This window comes from Oryx dammah, unplaced genomic scaffold (genome assembly GCF_014754425.2).
Source record: "Oryx dammah isolate SB20612 unplaced genomic scaffold, SCBI_Odam_1.1 HiC_scaffold_17, whole genome shotgun sequence".
Taxonomy (NCBI): Eukaryota; Metazoa; Chordata; class Mammalia; order Artiodactyla; family Bovidae; genus Oryx; species Oryx dammah.
The window spans coordinates 16,349,287-16,372,700 of NW_024070201.1; the positions used below are offsets into that span (position 1 = coordinate 16,349,287).

Consider the following 23,414-nt stretch of genomic DNA (forward strand, 5'->3'; position numbering starts at 1 on the left):
TCAATTAAAAAAAAAAAAGAAAACCTCTGGATCTAATACAGGATTTCAAATAAAAACCATTCCAAAATTCATTTCATGCAATTTCTTACATTGTTCAACATGCTGGAGGAAAACCCAACGATAATATTCTCTGATTAAGATTTATTCTTAAATCACATAATTTTAAAAAACTGACCACAAAAACAAAATATGAAAACAATCTGCTTTGCAAAATCTGAAAGCTTAAGTCAGATTTAAAATTAAGTACATATAGACATTGAGAATCATAACTTATAAAACATATCTTTAATGGAGTTATTTAAAGTTTACTTTGAGTCTTATTTTAAAAAACATAATTTTGACATATACTCACTTACTTACCCACAGCATATCTAGACAAAACTGTTTAACTGCCTAAACAGGTAGCAAATGAATATAATAGCAGGAGATGAGATGTTTAAACATCAAAGTTCATCTCAATATATTTCCATGGGTCAGTGGTGAAACATGGAATAACACCCTATAGCAATTTGATAAATCAGTCTGTCAAACTTTTATTTAAATTAGTTAACTGAATTTATTTAAATAAAATCAAATTTTAAAATCCACAGAATCATGCTGGACAACACAGATATAAAATATGAACATATTTCTACCAACACAGAAAGTTCAACTATCACCACCATAAAGCTTCATGCATCTTTGGTGGCTAAAGCTATTCCTCCGTAATTGTGAACCTTGGCACACAATCATTTGGATCACAATTAATTCCTAAGTGATTAATTGAAAGCTTCTAGGTAGCCGTCTATGGGGTCACACAGAGTTGGACACAACTGAAGCGACTTAGTAGCAGCAGCAGGTAGACACGGTAAAATAAATCTGAACCCTTAACAATAAATACTGAAAAACACAATTAGACAGCTGGGTTCCAAAATAAATAACATATATAATTAAGTTATTGTTAGTTTGGTGGGACCAGCTCCTCAGAAATAATAAGCTGTATCTAAATTATCTCCCTTCAACTACTAGTCCCATACTTATACAATACTAGGCATTTAAAGAATGTTTAAAAAAAGGGGGGGGAGATTGCTTAACCCCCAAATGGGATGTCCAAAAGTCAACAACTGAAACTTTTGACTTAGATATGAAAGAAAACTCACACAAAAGCGAAAACCATTTTTAAAAAGATACCTGTATGACATACCTTTTTCCACAAAATTCAAGTACAGGATGATCTTTTGTCCTAAATCATCCACTATTTCTTTGCCATTGAGAGTATCATAGGCTTTCTTGGATTCTTCTACAGTTTTGTATCTTACACATGAGTAGGGTTTATTAGGTGGCATTAAGAGAGCATCCACCAATCCACATTTCTCTAAAATTGGGAGCAGTTGGTTCCTACTCACTTGATTACCCAAACCACCATTGGCAACAATCAGACTCTAAAAAGACAAAAAAAAAAAGAAAGTAACATGAGCAGTTGATATCAATCTGTTATTTTTAAATAACATTTTAAAATAAAATATTGTAAATGATACTGATTTTTAAATAGCCTTTTAGTGACCATAAACACAAAAGATAACTTTCACTGTTCATAAATTTAACATAATAAAACAGAAAGAAGAGGTAGAGAGGAGAAGAAATAGGGATTTACATAAATCTTGCTTTTTGGCTGGACACTGTGCTATATGATTTTATACTCAATCTTCATTAAAACAGTCTTCACAACAATCCTGTGTGTGCTCAGTCACGTCCAACTCTTTATGGCCCCACAGACTGTAGCCCACCAAGCTCTTCTGTCCATGGAGTTTTCTAGGCAAGAATAGAGGAGCAGTTTGCCATTTCCTACTCCAGGGGATCTTCCCAACCAACGGATTGAACCTGCATCCCTGAAACTCCTTCATTGGCAGGTAGATTCATCACTAGCACAACCCAAGAAGCCCTCACAATAATCCTACAAAGTGGGTAATATTAGTCCCACTTCATATGGTAAGAAACTAAAAATCAGAAAATGAGGTTAAGGTAGTAATTAGTTGGGGTTGAGTTTAAAATTTACTTCTGTCAGTTTCCAGAATCTATACTTTTTGATATAACCATTATACAATGTTTACTAAAAACTAAAGGTAAAGGTACTGGCTCAAAGGAAAAAAAAAAACAATTACAAGTTCTATTGAATATGAAATCGGAAAAGTTTCCTGTATCTGGATTATCCAGTCATTTTGCAATTAAATTTTTTTTCTTTGAAAATATCATGCTTACTTCCTTGTCATTTGCAATCCTGTTCAGCTTTACTCAAGGAATTTGGTGGGGAAAAGGTCTCCTATTTTTATCCTAATGCTTGAAGCCTTATAGTCTCTGTACTTAAAAACATTCTTCACCATGTAAGATCTTTAAATTCTGAAGCATAACAAAAGTAAACAACTAATGGCCTACCCGCATCAGGTTCATCATTTACACCAGATATTGGCAAAGCTTTTCTGAAAAATGCCAGAGGAAATATTCTAGGTTTCACAGATCATATAAGGCTCTGTCACATAGTCCCATTAATTATTTTTTGTTGTTCAGTCGTCCAGTTGTGTTCAACTCTTTGCGACCCCAGGGACTGCAGCATGCCAGGCCTCCCTATCCCTCATCATCTCCTGAAGTTTGCCCAAGTTGATGTCCATTGCATCGGTGATGCCATCCAGCATCTCATTCTCTGACACCCTCTTCTTCTGACCTCAATCTTTTCCCAGCATCAGGGACTTTTCTAATGAGTCAGCTGTTTGCATCAGTTGACCAAAATACTGGACCTTCAGCTTCAGCATTAGTTCTTCCGAAGTATATTCAGGGTTGATTTCCCTTAAGATTAACTGGTTTGATCTCCCTGCTGTCCAAGGGACTTTCAGGAGTCTTCTCCAGCACCACAGTTCGAAGGCATCAATTCTTTGATGTTCTGCCTTCTTTACAATCCAGCTCTCACAAATGTGCATGACCACTGGGGAGACCACAGCCTTGACTATACAGACCTTTTGTCGGTAGAGTAATGTGTCTGCTTCTCAACACACTATCTAGGTTTGTCATAATTTTCCTGCCAAGAAGCAATCATCTTCTGATTTCATGGCTGCAGTTACCATCTGCAGTGATTTTAGAGCCCAAGAGAAGGAAAGCTGTCACTACTTCCACCTTTCCCCCTTCTATTTGCCATGTAGTAATAGGGCAGGATGCCATGATCTTAGTTTTATTAATATTTTAGTTTTAAGCAAGCTAAATCACTCTCCTCCTTCACCCTCATCAAGAGGTTGATCAAGAGGTTCCTCTTCACTTTTTGCCATTAGAGTGTTATCATCCGCATAACTGAGATTGTTGATGTTTCTCCCGCCTGTCTTGATTCCAGCTTATAACTCATTCAGCCTGGCATTTCTCATAATGTGCTCAGCATACAGGTTAAATAAACAGGGTGACAGCAGACAGCTCTGTCATACTCCTTTCTTAATTCTGAACCAATCAGTTGTTTTGTACAGGGTTCTAACTGTTGCTTCATGACATGCAGAAACCTTTCTCAGGAGATAGGCTAGATAAGTCTGGTATTCCCATCTCTTTGAGAGCTTTCCACAATTTGTTATGATCCACACAGTCAAAGGCTTTAGTGTAGTTGATGAAACAGAGATAGATGTTTTTCTGGAATTCCCTTGCTTTCTCTATGATCAGACAAGTGTTGGCAATTCAATCTCTGGTTACTCTGCCCTTTCTAAACCCAGCTTGGACATCTGGAAGTTCTTGGTTCGCGTATTGCTGAAGCCCAGTGTGCAAGATTTTAAGCATGACCTTACTAGCATGGGAGATGAGTGCAATTGTCTAATGGTTTGAATATTCTTTAGTACTACCCTTCTTGGGGACTGGAATGAGGATTGACCTTTACCAGTCCTGTGGCCACTGCTGGGTCTTCCAGATTTGCTGATACATTGAGTGCAGCACTGTGATAGCATCACCCTTTGGGGGTTTGGACAGCTACTAGAATCCCACCACATCCACTAGCTTTCTTAAGAGCAGTGCTTCCTAAGTAAGGCCCACTTGACTTCACACTCCAGAATATCTGGCTCTGGGCTCTGGGTAACTGACCATACTATCATACTTATCCAGTTCATCAAGATCTTTTTTGTACAGTTCCTCCATGTGTTCTTTCCATCTCTTCCTGATCTCTTCAGCATCTCCTAAGTCTCTATTTAGTTATAATTTTTTAACAACCCTTAAAATATAAAACTCATTCTTAGCTAACAAGTCAGATTTGACCTGAAGACAGTAGTCTGACAACACTTGATTTATATGAAGCTGGAGATTAGAACATAATGTATCAGTTTCATATGTATAAAATGAGAAGGTTCATATCTAGAACCTTATTTTAAAAGAATGTAAAAGAAATTATTGTAAAATTGGATAATAAGTAAAGCTCTGCTCTGTTATGGGGCAGCCAATAGTTTATATGTACGGTGGCTCAATGGTAAAGAATCCACCTGCAGTGCAGGAGAAACAGGTTTGATCCCTGGGTGGGGAAGGTGCCCTGGAGAAGGAAAAGTCAACCCACTCCAGTATTCTTGCCTGGGAAATCCCATGGACAGAGGAGCCTGGCAAACTACCATTAATGGGGTTTCAAAAAAGCCCAACAGGACTTAGTGATGAAAGAACATGTAAGTATACACACACACACACTAAACATACTAATACAATACTATAAAATATGGTAGAAAATTTAGTCTCAGATGGTTTATCCTGGACCTCATTCAGTGAGATTATAAACTAAAGTACCAGAATAGCTTTGGTCATATGTAGCCATAATACAAAAATACTTCCAGTATTCCCAAATCTAAGGAACTACAACAGTTTTGTAACTGACAAGGATCCATACCCCAGCTAGGAATTGGCGAAGACAGTGAGAGGTGACCTGAGGAGTAACAGTAGTACTCAAAGATGCTTTCCAAGTGATTTGTGGGCAATGCTAAAGTCAAAACACACAAAAACAAGTGCAATGCAGGAGGGAAGGGAGGAACTTACTTACTATTACATGTGGGCTATACAATTAATGCTTAATTTAATAAACAGTTGTTCAGTCAAGCAATTTTTCCAGTAATATGAAGAATTCAGATTTTTTTAAAGTTATCTTCAGTCCTGATAAGTTGAGGACCATGGCTCTAGAAAAACCTAACAATCACTATAACATTGTACAAAGATACCTACGTGCATGCGTGCTAAGTCGCTTTAGTCGTGTCTGACTCTGTGCGACCCTAAGGACTGCAGCCTGCCAGGCTCCTCTGTCCACGGGTTCTCTAGGCAAGAGCACTAGAGTGGATTGCCATGCCCTCCTCTAAGGGGTCTTCCTGACCCAGGGATCAAACCTACATTTCTTAAGACTCCTGCACCAGAAGGGGGGTTCTTTACCACTATCACCATTGAGAAGTCTGCAAAGATATCTATATTTATGACATATAGTAAAAAAGAGCATTTGTTCTCCTCTAGATATATAACATATAATTGGAAGTCCTTCTACAAATGTTTTCTCTTCCTTTAAAAATACTGAAATATACACAGTGGAGTATTACTCAGCCATTAAAAAGAATACATTTGAATCAGTTCTAATGAGATGGATGAAACTGGAGCCAATTATACAGAGTAAAGTAAGCCAGAAAGAAAAACACCAATACAGTATACTAACACATATATATGGAATTTAGAAAGATGGTAACGATAACCCTGTATGCGAGACAGCAAAAGAGACACAGATGTATAGAATGGACTTTTGGACTCTGAAGGAGAGCGAGAAGGTGAGATGATTTAGGAGGATGGCACTGAAACATGTATACTATCACGTAAGAAATGAATCACCAGTCTATGTTCAATACAGGATAAAGGATGCTTGGGGCTGGTGCACGGGGATGATCCAGAGAGATGATATGGGGTGGGAGGTGGGAGGGGGGTTCAGGATTGGGAACTCATGTACACCCGTGGTGGATTCATGTCAATGTATGGCAAACCAATACAGTATTGTAAAGTAAAATAAAAAAAAAAGAAAAGAAAAAAAAATACTGAGGAGGAAAAAATAATCAAGTCCAAATAAAATGACACTTTAGGAGCCATGAAGATGAGGTTAAAACTTCTAAAGATCTAAAAGAAAAGTTCATCTCAACCAGAAACAAGTTTCAGAGGCAGCAAAGAAACCCATTTCTTTTCTTACTACTTTTCTACACAACCCCTGTAACGGGGGAAAAAAGCCAGTTATGCTTGAGAATTGATAAAAAGAGAGTATGTCATTAATCTTCTGAAAGCCTCACAGCCTCAGTGGCTCTTGGCAGTAAGTGTGTACATATACATTAATTCATCTACTCCATCCTTTTTTGCAGGATTTGGTTCACATTATCTGAAGTTATTCATTTGTGTGTGTGTGTGTATGTGCTTTGATCGAAGGTCTACTTCAGGAAAGGAAAAGCCCTCCACTAGGCTGGTTTTTAGATGATGCCTTACAACTGTTTCTTCAGTGCTTAGTGCTTGATAAGGATTTTGCATCTGCAAAGCACATTTCTAATCAGCCACATCTGGGCCCTCCTGCTGCCCATTACAGAACCAGGCCACAGGAATGCATCTCACACCACAAGCAGCTTGCCTAATTACATTAAACTGTATTTCATCGGTTGTAGAGCCCACGAGCCACCCAGCATCATCAACACAGGCAGCGGCAGCAGGAGTACCTGGAGTCCCATGATCACGAGGGAACAGTACAGGAACCCGGGCGTGAGGCACACTGCATGGACACCACAGGTGGGTGAGCCTGAAGCTATTAATATGTAAGAAAATCAACGTAGGGCTAATATTAAACCTCCACTCATTCCTAAACTGTGATGCAGCACAGAAGACAGAACAAGAGTGACAGAAGAGTACTAGTCTGAGAATCAAGAGATCTAAGTTTTGATCTCAGCTTCACCTTCTAAACTCTATGTCTCTGGCCCTCAGTAGTAAGCCTCCTTACTATTCTTATCCTATATCTTTACAATCAGAAAGAATATCATAAGAATACTTTATACTCATATGGTATTTTTTTGACTAGGAAGTACTATCATATACATGTTCTCTTTAGAATCTAACAACCCAATGGAATAAAAAGGTATGTAATAGTATGTCCTTACAAATGAAGAAAGCTGAGGTCAAAGGGTACTGAAAGTGAAAGTGAAGTCGCTCAGTCGTGTCAGACTCTTTGCACCACCGTGGACTGTAGCCCACCAGGCTTCTCCTTCCATGGGATTCTCCAGGCAAGAATACTGGAGTGGGTTGCCGTTTCCTTCTCCAGGAGACCTTCCCGACCCAAGGATCGAACCCAGGTCTCCCGCATTGCAGGTAGACGCTTTAACCTCTGGGCCACCAGGGAAGCCCCCTCAAAGGGTACTGCTCATGTGCAAATAAATGGAGAAGCTAAGAGTTAAGCTAACTTCTCCTCATTCATAGCCCAGGAAGAGTTGTGTGTGCGTGTGTGTATACATGCATACATATGTATCATTTAATCACTACCCATCAGATAATAAAAGGTTTTATACATAAAATCTCATAAATAAAAAATGTTTCACAGTGTATAATCAAAATACTTTATAATAGAGATGAAGTTAGGAATAGAAGAAAGAAGATTGCATTAGGGTACAAAAGATCTAGCTTTACATTCGATTCAGCCCCTTATATCAATGGACATATCACAACCTCTCAGAACCTTAGTTTTCTCATCTATCTCATAATGACTTCTAGGAAATTAAATATAATAATGAATACAAGTATGCTTTGTAAACTGTAAATAGATGTATAGTGTTATTGTTATTAATGCAGAACTGCAGCTTCCTCTAGTTCAAACAACACAATCAATGGAAATTCAAACTATACTAGGCTATGTCCCAAAATAGAAAATTAGAAGGTCCTATCATATATATATATATATATACATTTAACACAGATTGTAACACATGATGGAACTTCTTCTCTGAGCAATTATTAACAATGCTACTTAGAACACAATAACATGGCAATACATTTAAATTCAAATTATAATAATAGTTCTAGGTTACCTGAGTAGCATAAGATACTGTCTCAATGCCTTCATGTCTCAGCAAAGTATGCCTGGCTTTAATTTGTTTCCTTAAGAGTTTCTTCTCAGTTTTACTGAGTTTGTAATTACTTTGGTGGTTGCTGTTCATGACAATACTGGGGGAAAAAAGGAAGGACAAAATGTCAAACTTGGGAGTCAGAAAGGGTTAGTTATAATACTGTTCATGTATTTTATACTTTATAACTGTTTCTATATGAAAATTTTTAAATGCCTACTATACTTTTCACCAACCAAGAGAAGTGAGAACAAACAGATCCATGGACAACAAAGGAATATTTAAGAAGGTAACAAAGAAGCAAGAACATCTAACAGCATCCCTGGTAGGTTCTACAAAACAAGTCAGTGCTTTAGTGCTATTAAGTGGGCTGTTTTCCCATATCCAATCTCTTTACTTATGAAGTCATAGGTAAAATGCGCCAGACAAATCTCACATGTTCTTGTTATTGTTGTTCAGTCACTAAGTCGTATCCTACTCTTTGCAGCTTCATGGACTGCAGCACACCAGGCTTCCCTGTCCTTCACTTTCTCCTGGAGTTTGCTCAAACTCATGCCCACTGAGTCAGTAATGCCATCCAACCGTCTCATCCTCTGCTGCCCCCTTCTCTTCCTGCCCTCAATCTTTCCCAGCATCAGGTTCTTTTCCAATGAGTCAGCTCTTTCCATCAGGTGGCCAAAGTACTGGAGCTTCAGCTTCAGCATCAGTTCTTCCAATAAATAGTCAGGGCTGATTTCCTTTAGGATAGACTGGTTTGATCTCCTTGCTGTCCAAAGGACTCTAAACAGTCTTCTCCAGCATCACAATCCAAAAGCATCAATTCTTTGGCACTCAGCCTTGTGTTCCAACTCTCACATCCATACATGACTGCTGGAAAAACCATAGCTTTGACTATATGGACTTTGTCAGCAAAGTGATGTCTCTGCTTTTTGATGTCTCTGTCTAGGTTGGTCAGAGCTTTCCTTCCAAGGAGCAAGTGTCTTCTAATTTCATGGCTACAGTCACCATCTGCAGTGATTTTGGAGTCCAGGAAAATAAAAGCTGTCACTGTTTCCACTTTTTTCCCATCTATTTGCCATGAAGTGAAGGGACTGGATGCCATGATCTTAGTTTTCTGAATGTTGAGTTTTAAGCCAGCTTTTTCACTCTCCTCTTTCACCCTCATCAATGTTAGGAAAGGAAAAAAAAAGAAACAAAAAATTCACAGTATAATATACAGTATGATTCCATTATATAAAGTTCAAAATTCAAAAGTAAGCCATATGTTGTTTAGAAATACACATATAGCATAAAAGCAAGAAAATAATAAATACAAAGTACAGGAGAGAAGTTATTTCAGGGTAGAAGAAAGAACTGCGATATGAAAGTATTAATACAGAAGTATTAAAAGTATTTAAGCTAGGTAGTGGTTTAGGTGTTTATTATTTTTTTAAACTGTGTATGTTAAATATTTGGTATCTATAATTTTTAAAATAACAGGTTTAAGAACATCATAGAATTATGTTTTCATTTTTTTTTAAGATATGTCAATCAGTAAGTAGTTCCTGAGTGCTTTCCCAAAAAGGTCTTCACACTGTCCAAATCAGCACCCTGCATCATGCTTTATTACAGAAGCCTATTTTATTTTGCTCAAAGAATTTAACAAAATTTGTGATGATTAATTTGTTGGCTTAATTCCTCCATCAGGAAGTAAACTCCAGGAGAGCAGAAATGCCAACACACAGCAGGTGCTCAACAGAAGTTTGTTGAAGGGATAAACAAACAATGAGTGAATACACACATGTCTACTTAAGGACTCAGCACTCTACAGCAAACAATACATGGTTTATGCTTTCAACATAGGTTTACAAGTTAGTTGAGGAAAACAGACAAACATTAAACAATGAAAAAATATGACATATCTTTAGGTCATTAAGTGTTAATGTTCTTTAAGAGTGATATAAATTAGAGACAAAAAAGATAAGATTGATGTTAACTGGGAAAGTTTGGGAGAACTTCAAAACAGAAGGGGACCTGAGATGAGTATCAAAGGACAAGAAGAATACACAGTCATACGGAAGGGAAGGGATCCAGCGAGGCAATAAAGAACAGAAGCTAAAAACAGAAATGGATGTGTCTGGCAAAGACACTGAGTAGCAGACATAATTTTTTAGAAGAGAGAATGCTGGCTGACCCACCAATTCCAGTCTTCACCCACTTGAAACTCTTCAAAGTTAGCAAACAAAATAAACTTATGAACTAAAATAAAAATCATTTCAAAGCAGCTCTTAAACAGTCAAAACTCTATTAGTTTTTATATACAGAATAAAAATGTTGAGACTATTGAAAAAACAGCAGTAATCCAGCTTAATACATGTAGTACATGAGACAGGAGGTAAGGCCAGTAAAATAGGCAAGCTGGACAGCACAATAGGGAAATGAGAGGCAAAAGGACTTGCAATAATCCAGTTTAACAAGTAGAAATGCTGGTCTCATCTAGAGTGAAGGCTGTAGAAAGAAGGAAAAGGGAAATAAGGAGAGAGGGCAAAAGATAAGTTCAAAACAATAAGCTGCGATGACTACTCAGACATGAGGAAGAGAAGAATCGGACTGGTGGCTCAGACAGTAAAGAATCTTCCTGCAATGCAGGAGACCTGGGTTCAATCCCTGGGTCAGGAAAATCCCCTGGAGAAGGGAATGTCTACTCACTTCAGTATTCTTGTCTGGAGAATTCCACGGACAGAGGAGCCTGGTAGGCTACGGTCCATGGGGTCACAAAGAGTGAGATAGGACTGAGTGACTATTACTTTCACTTTCACTTTGACTTTAGTAACAGGACAGAGTGAGTGATGGAGAGGCTATAGTAATGTCATTCCAAATTCTGACTGCAAAGTCAGAAGACGGTCAGGAAGAGCAGATCAGTAAGGGGAGGTGATGAGTCAGATTTAGGATATCATATGATTGAATTACTGATGAGATATACAGTTTCAATGTCTGGCTGGTAGGTGAAAATATAAAGTGGAAAAAGGAGAAGAAATACGGTTAGAAAGAAAGTTTTGGGAGTCATATTAAATAAGAAGGAGATAGCTGAATATGCATTTTTAACACTGCACTAATTATTTGTTCTGTTTGTCCCCTTCCACTGGACTATGAGCTCTTTAATGACAAAAATCAAATCATATTTTTGTTTCCCCACAGCCTCCTCAGACAATATAACACAGTGTTTAGAGGTCAAAGTTCTAGTTCAAACCTCAGCTTTACACTTTATTAGCTATAATGAACCTGTGTGAGTTCTAAGTTTTTTCTGTGCTTAGGTTTCTTCACCCATGAGACAGGAATAATAGTACCTATTCGTGGCACATAACTCCATCCAATATGCTATGCTATTATGCTAAGTCGCTTCAGTTGTGTCCGACTCTGTGCGACCCCATAGACAGCAGCCCACCAGGCTCTGTCGTCCCTGGGATTCTCCAGGCAAGAACACCGGAGAGGATTGCCATTTCCTTCTCCAATGCATGAAAGTGAAAAGTGAAAGTGAAGTCACTGAGTCGTGTCCAACTCTCAGCGACCCTATGGACTGCAGCCTACGAGGCTCCTCCGTCCATGGGATTCTCCAGGCAAGAGTACCATCCAAACCCTGCACTAAAAAATGTGACCAAACTCTACCATGGTTTACAGTAGCATAAAGCCATATCTTAGGATGATCCCAGCTTCTCATTAAAATGATTGCCTGAACCTAGAGGGATATCAACAGATGAATGCATAAAGAAGCTGCAGTACATATATACAATGGAATACTACTTAGCCATAAAAAGGAACACATTTGAGTCAGTTCTAATGAGGTGGATGAACCTAGAGCCTATTATACAAAGTAACTCAGAAAGAAATAGATATATATATATATTGTATTAACGCATATATATGTAATCTAGAAGGATGGTACTAACAAACTGGTTCACAGGGCAGCAATGGAGACACAGATATAGAGAACAGATTTACAGACAAGGGTGGGGGAGAAGAGGAAGAGAGTGAAATAAATGAAAGAGTAGCATGGATTCATCGGAGAAGGCAATGGCAACGCATTCCAGTACTCTTGCCTGGAAAATCCCATGGATGGAGGAGCCTGGTGGGCTGCAGTCCATGAGGTCACTAAGAGTCGGACATGATTGAACGACTTCACTTTCACTTTTCACTTTCATGCATTGGAGAAGGAAATGGCAACCCACTCCAGTGCTCTTGCCTGGAGAATCCCAGGGATGGGGGAGCCTGGTAGGCTGCCGTCTGTGGGGTCACACAGAGTCGGACACGACTGAAGCGACTTAGCAGCAGCAGCAGCAGCAGCACGGATGCATATACGCTAACATATGTAAATAGATAACCAATGAGAATTTCCTGTATGACTCAGGGAACTCAAACTGAGGCTCTGTAATAACTTAGAGAGGTGGAAATGGGTGGGAGACAGGAGGGAGATTCAAGAAGGAGGCAACATATGTACACCTAAGGTTAATTAAAGTTGATGTATGACAGAAATCAAACCAATATTGTACGCCAAGCATCAATCAATTAAAAATAAATAAGTATGTTTTTAAAAAAATGGTTGACTGAGAAAACTTAAAATGCTGCCAGGAAATTTTATTATTTGTTCTAGCAACTCATAACAATAGGCCTCTGACCTTCCTTTTTTTTTAAGGCACTAATTAAAAACAGCTTACAGTTGTGAACATGTATCAATATCTCTTACAATTCAGAAGTTTTTCTCTCAAGGACCTGAGTGTTATTCTTTTGAAATGTTTTTGGGGTTTGTTATGTTTTTTTTTTTTTTTTTGCTGCACCATTTAGCTTGTGAGATCTTATTTCCCTGACCAGGGATTAAACCTATACCCTTAGCAGTGAAAGCATGGAGTCCTAACCACTGAACTGGCAGGGAATTTGCCCTTTGAAATGTAATCATCAGGAAGCACAGGGCCTCTATGGCCATCTTTGAGACAGGATGGAATCCTAACTTTGGTAACTGCCAGCTAACAAACAGGTAGCCTAAGTGCATTTACACTGACCAACTATACTGAGCTGGTGCATCAGGAAGATCCCTTGGAGAAGGAAATGGCAACCCATTCCAGTATTCTTGCCTAAAGAATCCCTGGACAGAGGAGCCTGGTGCGCCACCGCCCATGGGGTCGCAAAGAATCACACAGGACTGAGAGACTAACACTTTCACTTTCACTCTACTGAGCATCCCGCCACACACACCCTAAGCACTTACAAACAAATTGGAACAGAGCTTAGCTCTTTCCCCTACTATCAATAATTACCTAAATAAAATCTGTTTTCACTATTTTAACTAATGTCTGGCTGTGCTACTCTCTGACACAATTTTATAACTTTCTTAAATGATTACATATGTCTATTACTAAATTACTGTTAATTTCCAGAAGAGCCAGATGAGACTGGTTTAAAGACCAAGAAAAGCTGAGGGGGCCTCAAAGAATTATCTTATTGCCATTCCATTCCAAGATCATCATTTTTGCAGTCAGCAATGAAGAATGGGGATGAATCTAAGAGTTTTTTTCTAAATGTTACATGAGCAAAGACTGCAAAGTGGAAGAAATGAGAAAGAAAAGAATCTGAATACATTGCTTTAGGTCTGACACTAAGAGTCCGGCACCAGTAGATGAAGCCTCATAATCACATTTCTGGTATCTCCTTTCCCTTCTCCTTCCCTCAGTCAGGCAATAGTACTACATGTGAACACAGGTCTGAATCACCTTAACAAGGAAAAGACTGATACCAGCTGCTGAGACCTGGAGGGGCCCCTTTCTAACAAGGCCAATTCCCTGGCCAAGGAATTTCCACTTCTGCACAAAGACGTGCACATGCCTTGCCATGTTATGGGATGCGACAAGAGCAAGGTTACTATTTTATTAGAATATTAGCCATGTTGTGTCTGGCCTAAGCAAACTCCCCATAGGATAATAAGAATTTTGAGATTGCATCTGCTCTGTAAGAAAGTTTAACCCCAATACATTCTATTGGATACTGCCCTAAGTGGAAATAATAATATATGTGTTATGCTCTCCTTGAATAAGAGAGCCTATAATGAACCAAGTAGTATAAACAAATGTTCCTGTGCTTGTATATAAATTAAATTAATAGCAAAGTTTGGAAACAATTTGAGGCCTGGCTATAAAGTATATAGTACAGATATATAAACGATACATACAAATTTCTGGGACATATAAGATTATCAGTAATATGGGTTAACTCAAGGAAGGGAAAATAGGAAGACTGGGTACAGGAATGAGAAGGAGTGAAAACTCCTCTTTTGCAACTTTTCAATTTAGTAGCTACTCAAATTGCATTATCTATTTAAGAAGGAAAAAAAAAATGATTAGAAAAAACTGACCCCATCACTTGTCATATCACTTCACTTTAATTCTTTGAAGAACAACTACTCTATATTTTTTAATGCCTTCATTAATGTGTTCATTCTGTTTTCCTCCTTTAACTTACTAAAATGGAAGAAAAGCTATAACAAAGATGACTCGTTGGAAAAGACCCTGATGCTGGGAAAGATTGAGAGCAAGAGAAGGGGACAACAGAGGATGAGATGGTTGGATGGCATCATCGACTCAATGTATATGAGTTTGAGCAAACTCCCGGAGATAGTGAAGGGCATGGTAGCCAGATATGCTGCAGTCCACGGTGTCGCAAAATCAGACACCACTGAGAGACTGAACAATAAAATGATAGTAGAGATTTCTGTCTGTATTATTCACCCTGTAACACCCAGCACCTACAGCAGGACCTAGCACATAGCAGCCAATCAATAAATCTTACTGAGTAAGCCTAAACTTACTGAATTTGCCATCTTACGTTCTGAACCTCTTCTTCAGAATTGAGTTTGGTGGCCCTCTTCAATGTTTTCATTAATATATGATGTGCAACTATATCCCTGCATTTCCACATCATATTATAACTACTTTGTGGTGTGCTGCGTTCACCCAGAAGGCTGTCGCCCAATTGAAGGCGCAGAATTTGACTGTCTGGCATTCAGAAAGTACACAGCAAATATTTGCTAAATGAAATCAGCCAAAACTATTGGCTCACACTACGAAAAGCACAAGAGTCTCAGGTATTACTCAAAAAAAAGGGCATAGGAAGATACAGTTTTGCAAGCTACTAGACCACCAGCAGCCCACTCCAGCGTTCTTGCCTGGAGAATCCCAGGGATGGTGGAGCCCAATGGACTGCCGTCTGTGGGGTCGCACAGAGTCGGACACGACTGAAGTGACTTAGCAGCAGACCCCCAGCAACACTCTCTTCACTGCACTGGCACGAATCAAAAAAACTCCTGAAGGTAACATCACAGACCAACACTGCCCAGATTATAGCCGCTTGTCTCCAACCCTCCAAACAAACAAACAAAACAAAACAAAAAAACAGACTGACACAGGCACCACGTGAGCACAAGCACCTCAAACTCTAACAGAACCACCGAACGCACAGACACCCTACTGCCCACGGACAATCCCTCCTCTCCCTGGTGAGGTCCGAAGCTCATGGGGCAGAAAGAGGACACCGGAAGAGGCAACAAGGGAAAGCGGAGATATGCAGCCTCCGTTCCCACCAATAAGAAGGGCCACAAATCTCCACCTTGGCTCAGGCGCGGTTCTCAGCAAATGAGAGCCCTTTCCTTCGCCAGGTTCCCCCACTCTAACACAGAAAACCGCGGCGGGTACTCTCACACAACTCACCCGGGCGCCGCCATGTTGGAGAAAAACTGCACTACATTTCCCATGAGCCTGCTGGGGCGATGAACGGCGCTCCCACAATCCCTTTCGCCTCCCAGAGACTAACTGAAACTCTGTCTCTGCCAAGAGTCTTTGGTTACTGAGATGCCTCTTCTCCGTTCCAGAGAAAATTACTTTGTCTTTTGAGGGGGTATAGTAAGCATTGTGAGTGCAGCTTATTTGCAGTAGCTTCCCAAATGGACATGGTCAAACAGGTTTGTGTCCCTCGGGCCCTGATTAGTACCCATCTCCCCCTTGGACTGCGTGTATCTTTCTTCCTGAGTCTCATTAGGGGTATGGGAGGGGACTCTGGAGTCTGAAAGATGACTCGCAGGGACAAGAGAGAGGGAGGTGAATATGTATGCAGGTGCCTCGGGAATGATGAATACCACAGAAAGATGTGTGGAAGAATGTTGAGGGAGGTAGGACAGGAAAGATGGGTTGTCCTATATAATGGAAGACTTTACACCATTCTGTTGGGTACTCCTAAGGGGATCCCTGAAAGGGACTAATATGATCAGAGCTTCTGGTGGAAGGTAGCAAGAGAGACTAAAAGAAGACTAGGTAACAGGCTATTGCAGTGCTGAAGTGAAAAGGGAAAAGATTTGGTAGCAGATCAGAAATAAAAGACACCAGGATATGATTATGATTAGCTATTGTTCCTGTTGTAATGTTATTTGTGTGATGTGAATGTATTATAACCACTCTGCTTGCATTGATTATGAGCTGTGTAAGTGCAGGAAAGGAAACTTGGGGGTAGGAAAGAAATTACTTCCTTATGGTGGTGCTGCTGCTTCTGCTGCTAAATCGCTTCAGTCGTGTCTGACTCTGTGTGACCCCATAGACGGCAGCCCACCCGGCTCCTCTGTCCCTGGGATTCTCCAGGCAGGAACACTGGAGTGGGTTATGGTGCTAATGTGGTGCCCCCATTTGCACCATACTACAGTGGACTATCAATAAAACTTAAGGTTGGCTGCCCAGGAAAAGTGGCATTAATAAGAGTGTTGTTGAGTGGATTAATGATTTATATGGAGAAAAAATTAAAAGGAAGAAAGAACACGATGCAAAGGCAGATAGGCGGCCACTGCGATAGTCCAGTAAAAAAGAAGGTGAGGCTAAAACTGAATAGCAAAAAGGAACAGGTAACATCAAGCTAAAGATACCAAATCAAGCTGATATTGCACATTGCAAACTACTGTAGAGGGCATAAGAGAAAACCTGTTCAATTTTCACATTGCATTCTTTCTTCTGCTCTACTGGATGTTCAAACAGACAAACAATAACAGCAAAAGGCACATACCAATAGGACTTCCTGTGATGACTCAAAGGCTTGAGTTGCCTGGTATGCTAGCCACTAGTGACATCTGACTTTTGAGCATTTCAAATGTAGCTAGTACAACTAAGGAACTGAAGTTTGATTTTTTTAGCTAATTTAAATATAAAGAACTAGCTAGTGGCTACCAAATTGAACAATACAAAATATCACATTATGTCCTGCTAACCAATTTCAGTTTATTTCACCTCTATATCCACTCTGCTTGATGGTACTGGAGCTTTTAAAACTTTTGAATTTCTTAGCCTCTGTGAAACAACTCCTAGTTTTCTTTACACTTTCTGATCACTTGTTTTCAGAGATTTTCACTAACTTCTCTCTCTTTCCATGATTAAATGCAGGCAATCCTACGTGTTTTGTGTTTGACCCTTTTATCTACAATCTCCTGTCTACGTCTTCCAACAGATTTGTGAATCTTCTCCTAATTTTTATCTTCAATCCTTTCTTTCCTTTAGGAGGCAGTTTGATTTAGTAAAAACAATATGAAGACTGGAGCATGTGACCTGAAGTAGAAATTGCAAAATAACATTTGCCATATCAATCAATGGGGATTGATGTAACAATTTGACTACCATATAGAAAGTAGCTGTTAGTGGTTGTTCATTCCTTTTCTACCCTCCTGATCCTGAGCTATAGACCCAAATTTCCAACCACTTGCTGTCCATCCATTCCTCCTTAAAAAAAAAGTAGATACATTTTTTTTTTTAATTTGGCCACTCCTCATGGCATGAGGGATCTCAGTTTCCCAACCAGGGATCAAACCCCAGGCCCCTGCAGTGAAAGTGCCAAGTCCTAACCGCTGGACTGTCACAGAAACCCAATACAGAAAAAATTTTTCATTCAAAGACAGAAAATCCAAAAAGTGGTGCTGGGAAAACTGGACAGATACATGTAAAAGAATGAAAGTAGAACACTGGCTAACACCATACACAAAAATAAATTCAAAATGGAGTCAAGATTTAAATGTAGGGCCAAAAATTATAAAACTATTAGAGGAAAAGATGCTCAACTTCACTCATTATTAGAGAAATGCAAATCAAAACCACAATGAGGTAACACAGTCAGAGTGGACATCATTAAAAAATCTAAAAACAATAAATGTTGGAGAGGGTGTGGAGAAAAGGGAACCCTCTTGCACTGCTGGTGGAAATATAAACTGATACAACCACTATGGAGAACAGTATGGAGATTTCTTAAAAAACTAGGAATAGAACTATCATATGACCCAACAGTTAAACTACTGGGCATATACCCTGAGAAAACTATAACTGAAAGAGACGCATGCACCCCCACTGTTCATTCAGCAGTTTTTTTACAATAACTAGGACATGGAAGCAACCTAGATGTCATTCAACAGATGAATGGATACAGAAGTTATGGTACATATATACAATGGAATATCACTCAGCTGTAAAAAGAATGTATTTGAGTCAATCTTTGTGAGGTGGATGAACCTAGAGCCTGTTGTAAAGAATGAACTAAGTCAGAGAAAAATAAATATTGTATATTAATACATGTATATGGAATCTAGAACTATAGTATGGATGAACCTGTTTGCAGGGCAGCAATGGAGATGCAGACATAGAGAACAGACTTGTGGACACAGTGGGGAAGCAGATGGTGGGGAGAATTGAGAATAGCATGGAAATGTATACATTACCATATGTAAAACAGATAGTGGGAATTTGCTGTGTAACACAGAGAGCTCAACTCAGTGAGCTGTGGCAACCTAGAGGAGTGGGATAGGGTAGGAGGTGGGAGGGAGATTTATGAGAGAAGGGACATATGTATACCTGTGGCTGATTCATGTTAATGTATGGCAGAAACCAGCACAATATTGTAAAGCAATTATCCTTCCATAAAAAAATTTTTTTAACTTTTTTATTCAATACTTTTTATACAAGCCCTTATCTTTTGCTCAGAATATTGCATGGATCATTTTTCCCAGAGAAGATTACTCCCTGAAGTGATTTCCAGCTACATTAAGACCCTAATTTATTCATTGTGTAACTTCAATGTCTTCCATAGTCTTGTAATAACAGAAATTCAATAAATGTTGAACTGAAAAGAAACCTAATTTGAAGATAGAATTCATTTTTACCTGAACCAAAAGCTTTACACAGTGATTTACAATAATTTTTCAAAGGTATTAAATGCTTGCCTAATAACTTACCTTAGTAAAACCCATTCTCAACTTCATTATAGGTGAGTCCTCTGTGAGACTAGTGCAGAGGTTGGTATGATCTTTCCATAAAGGCCCATATAATAAACTCTCAGCTTTGTGGTCACATATGGTCTCTGGTCAGATATTCCTCTTGTTGTTGTTGTTGTTGTTGTTGCGGGGCCGGGGAGGAGGGTGTGGGCACAAGTACAAATGCTTTAAGAATATGAAAACCTTTGGGACCTCTCTGTTAGTCCAGTGGTTAAGACTTTATTGTCCAAATGCAGGGGCACAGGTTCCACCCCTGGCCGGGGAGGATCCTGCATGCCTTGTGGCACAGCCAAAAGCAAGAATATAAAAACCTGTCTTAGCTGCCTGGCTTATGCCAGCAGGATTTGGCTTATGGCTGTAGTTTGCTGACCCCTAGATCCTCTTTCCTGGACTCTATAATCCTGAATACAGTCTCAAGGTTAAGCTAAGATTGGCACCACAATATGAAGACCCTTATTACAAATTAGAGTATAAACAAATTTAATCAGATTAGTCAGTTACTACATTTTACAGGATGAGAGTTTGAGTGAACTCTGGGAGTTGGTGATGGACAGGGAGGACTGGCATGCTGCAATTCATTGGGTCGCAAAGAGTCGGACGTGACTAAGCGACTGAACTGAACTGAACTGAAAGTAGAGATCTGTCCCACAGTAGAGTTCCAAAAATTAGGGATAGGAGCAACATGTTATTTAGAATTGCTTTTAGTTGCCAGTGACAGAAAACTGAACTGATTGCTTGTAAACAAATAGTTATTTTTCCTCAAATGACAAGCTCTCCAGACAAAAGCAGTCACTGGCACTGGTTCTGCTATTCTAAAATATCATCAAGAGGATCTAGGTGCTTTCTAGTCTCCTGCTCCACCATCCTTAGTATGTTGAGTTTATCTTCATTCTTGATATCCCCTGGTTACAAGGTAGCTGCTGCTACTCCGGACACCTTGTCTACCCTCCCCCACACTAGCATCTCTAGCTGGATACAATAAGCCGAGTCTCCATCTTTTCATCTGGAAAATGGAATCCCCCTCATTTCTTTTTTTTTTTTTTTCCCTCATTTCTTTGACTACATATGGCTTCCATATAATGTTATGCATGATAATGGACACCCAGAGATATGCACAGTCTAATCCTGCGAACTTGTGAATATGCAGATATAATAAAGTTTGCAGAACTTAAAAGAGATTATCCAGGGGCCCAATATAACATGATTCCTTAAGAGTAAAACATTTACCAAAGCTGGAGCAAGAAGAGATCAAGCAGAAGAAGTCAAAAGTTTCAACTGTGAAAGATTTAACACACTTCTACTTTCTGAGATGTAATGGTCCATATGCAAAGACTGAAGAGAGGCTCCTATGAGCTAACAAGGAAATGGGGACCTCAGTCCTACAACCATAAGGAACTGGTTTCTACCAACAAACTGAAAAGTGTGGAAGCAGATCCTTTCCAGAGTATTTTCATAAAAGCTCAGCCAGTCAACACCTTGATTCTGTCCTTTAAAAACTCACAGCAGAGAGACCAAGCAAGCCAACCCAAACTTCTGGCCTATGTAACAGTGAAATAACAAATTTGTGATAATTTGTTACATCAGCAATAGGAAACTCTTATTACACATGCTTACTCCAGACCAATCATTAGCTAAAGAGAGTGGAATTACCATGACTACTTTAAGCTAGTGATGATTAATTCTGAGGGGCTAGTATGAGCCCCGTACTCCCTGAGATTAAGAGGCCTTGATACTATTTCTGGAGAAAAATAAAATTAGGAGTCTATTAGCAAGAAAAAAATAAAAGAACATCTGTTAGATAGACAGTTAACAGCATGCTCCATTGGGGATTGAAAGTTTCATTTGGCTGGATTATCATAATATGGTCTATCTCAAAACCTAAGAGAAAAGGGCGCTAGAAAGAGGAGTACTCTCATCAACTAATAAATATTCAAAGGTAGCATTCTAATAGTTATTATATTTCATTCAAGATTCTTCACTCAGAAAACACTGAAAATGTTCCCAAAGCCTTGAAAATTGTTAATATTATGGTTCCAAAATATAATATGATCTCACTACAGCTTCAAATTCAATTCCTAGGACTTCCCTAGTGTTTCAGTGGTTAAGAATATGCCTGCCAACACCTGGGACATAGGTTTGATCCCACATGCCATTTGGCAACTAACAAGAAAAGTCACTACAATCAGAAACCTCCAAACAGCAACTAGAGTAGCCCTCACTTACTGCAGCTAGTATATTGTCACCCTGCTTATTTAACTTATATGCAGAGTACATCATGAGAAACACTGGGCTGGAGGAAGCACAAGCTGGAATCAAGATTGCCAGGAGAATATCTATAACCTCAGATATGCAGATGACACCACCCTTAAGGCAGAAAGTGAAAAAGAACTAAAGAGCCTCTTGATGAAAGTGAAAGAGGAGAGTGAAAAGTTAGCTTAAAGCTCAGCATTCAGAAAACTAAGATCATGGCATCCAGTCCCATCACTTCATGGCAAATAGATGGGGAAACAGTGGAAACAGTGGCTGACTTTATTTTGGAGAGCTCCAAAATCACTGCAGATGGTGATTGCAGCCATGAAATTAAAAGACGCTTACTCCTTGGAAGAAAAGTTATGGCCAACCTAGACAGCATATTAAAAAGCAGAGACATTACTTTGTCAACAAAGGTCTGTCGAGTCAAGGCTATGGTTTTTCCAGTGGTCATGTATGGATGTGAGAGTTGGACTACAAAGAAAGCTGAGGGCCGAAGAATTGATGCTTTTGAACTGTGGTGTTGGAGAAGACTCTTGAGAGTCCCTCGGACTGCAAGGAGATCCAACCAGTCCATCCTAAAGGAGATCAGCCCTGGGTGTCCATTGGAAGGACTGATGCTGAAGCTGAAACTCCAATACTTTGGCCACCTGATACAAACAGCTGACTCATTTGAAAGGACCCTGATGCTGGGAAAGATTGAGGGCAGGAGGAGAAGGGGACGACAGAGGATGAGATGGTTGGATGGCATCACCAACTCACTAGACATGGGTTTGGGTGGACTCCGGGAGTTGATGATGGACAGGGAATGCCTGCAGTTCATGGGGTCACAAAGAGTCGGACACGACTGAGCGACTGAACTGAACTGAACTGCAACTAGAGAAACTCTGCACACAGAAACAAAGACCCAGCCAAGTCAAAAAAAGAAATTTAAAAAAATTCAATTCCTATACTTCACTTACAAGGTTCCTAATTTCCCCTCCTCCCTCAACCCCCCACCGCAGACCATCTGTTTTTTGCTACTTCCTGTATTCCCCTCTCTGTCCCTAGTGACAAGTGTGTTCATTTTGCTTTTTTCTTTTTCCAATTTTTGATTAAAAAAAAAAAACACAGTTTTATTTCTCAGTCTTTCCTCTCCACTTATTTCATCAGTTATCCAATCCTGGATAACTGACAAATTTATATGAAATTTCTTTTCCAAACTTCACCTTTTCTGCTGCATCTTTGGATTGCTGGCTTCTTGAAACTCCATCAAGAACGTATTATTTAAAACCACTTGCTGTTCATTGTGACATTTTGAGGACTGAATGCATTATTCATTGCTATAGTGATAAAAATTCAATGAAAAGTTTGCAGTTTTATAAGTCATATGATGAAAGTATTGCCATGCAGTAACAGAGGCAAAAGTAATAAAAAAGAAAAAGGAGCCAGCCTTTAATATGTAATACAAAACATAAAATTCTGCTTGGAGGATTTTTTGGTCCATTGCAAAATATGTTAGCTATAAAGTATTGGCCAACTCCCACCACCACCCCTTCCCCACAAAATGGTTTATTCTTGATGCTGAAAAATTGCTTACTTCCAGAATATTTTTCTGCAACATATTTTTCAAGTAGAAGAGAGTAAAAACATGACAGATATAGGATTTCCCTGGTGGTTCAGTGGCAAAAAAATCTGCCTGCCAATGCAGGAGACTCAGATTCAAGAAGATCCCACATGCTGTGTAGCAAATAAGTCCATGGGTCACAACTATTGAGTCTGTA

At 39.3% G+C, this 23,414-nt stretch overlaps 1 protein-coding gene across 1 annotated transcript in view; it reads right to left on the reverse strand.

Annotated features, from left to right (window-relative positions):
- The window catches only part of ALKBH8 (alkB homolog 8, tRNA methyltransferase), a 117,085-nt gene extending 108,698 nt beyond the window's left edge, over positions 1-8,387 (reverse strand). The window contains exons 1-2 of the mRNA XM_040257911.1: positions 8,055-8,387; positions 1,184-1,421 (exon numbers count right to left, since the gene is read on the reverse strand). Of these exons, the coding sequence (XP_040113845.1) occupies positions 1,184-1,421; positions 8,055-8,183 (367 nt within the window). The 5' untranslated portion in view covers positions 8,184-8,387. The remainder of the gene's footprint in view (positions 1-1,183; positions 1,422-8,054) is intronic.
- Positions 8,388-23,414: the final 15,027 nt, after the last annotated feature.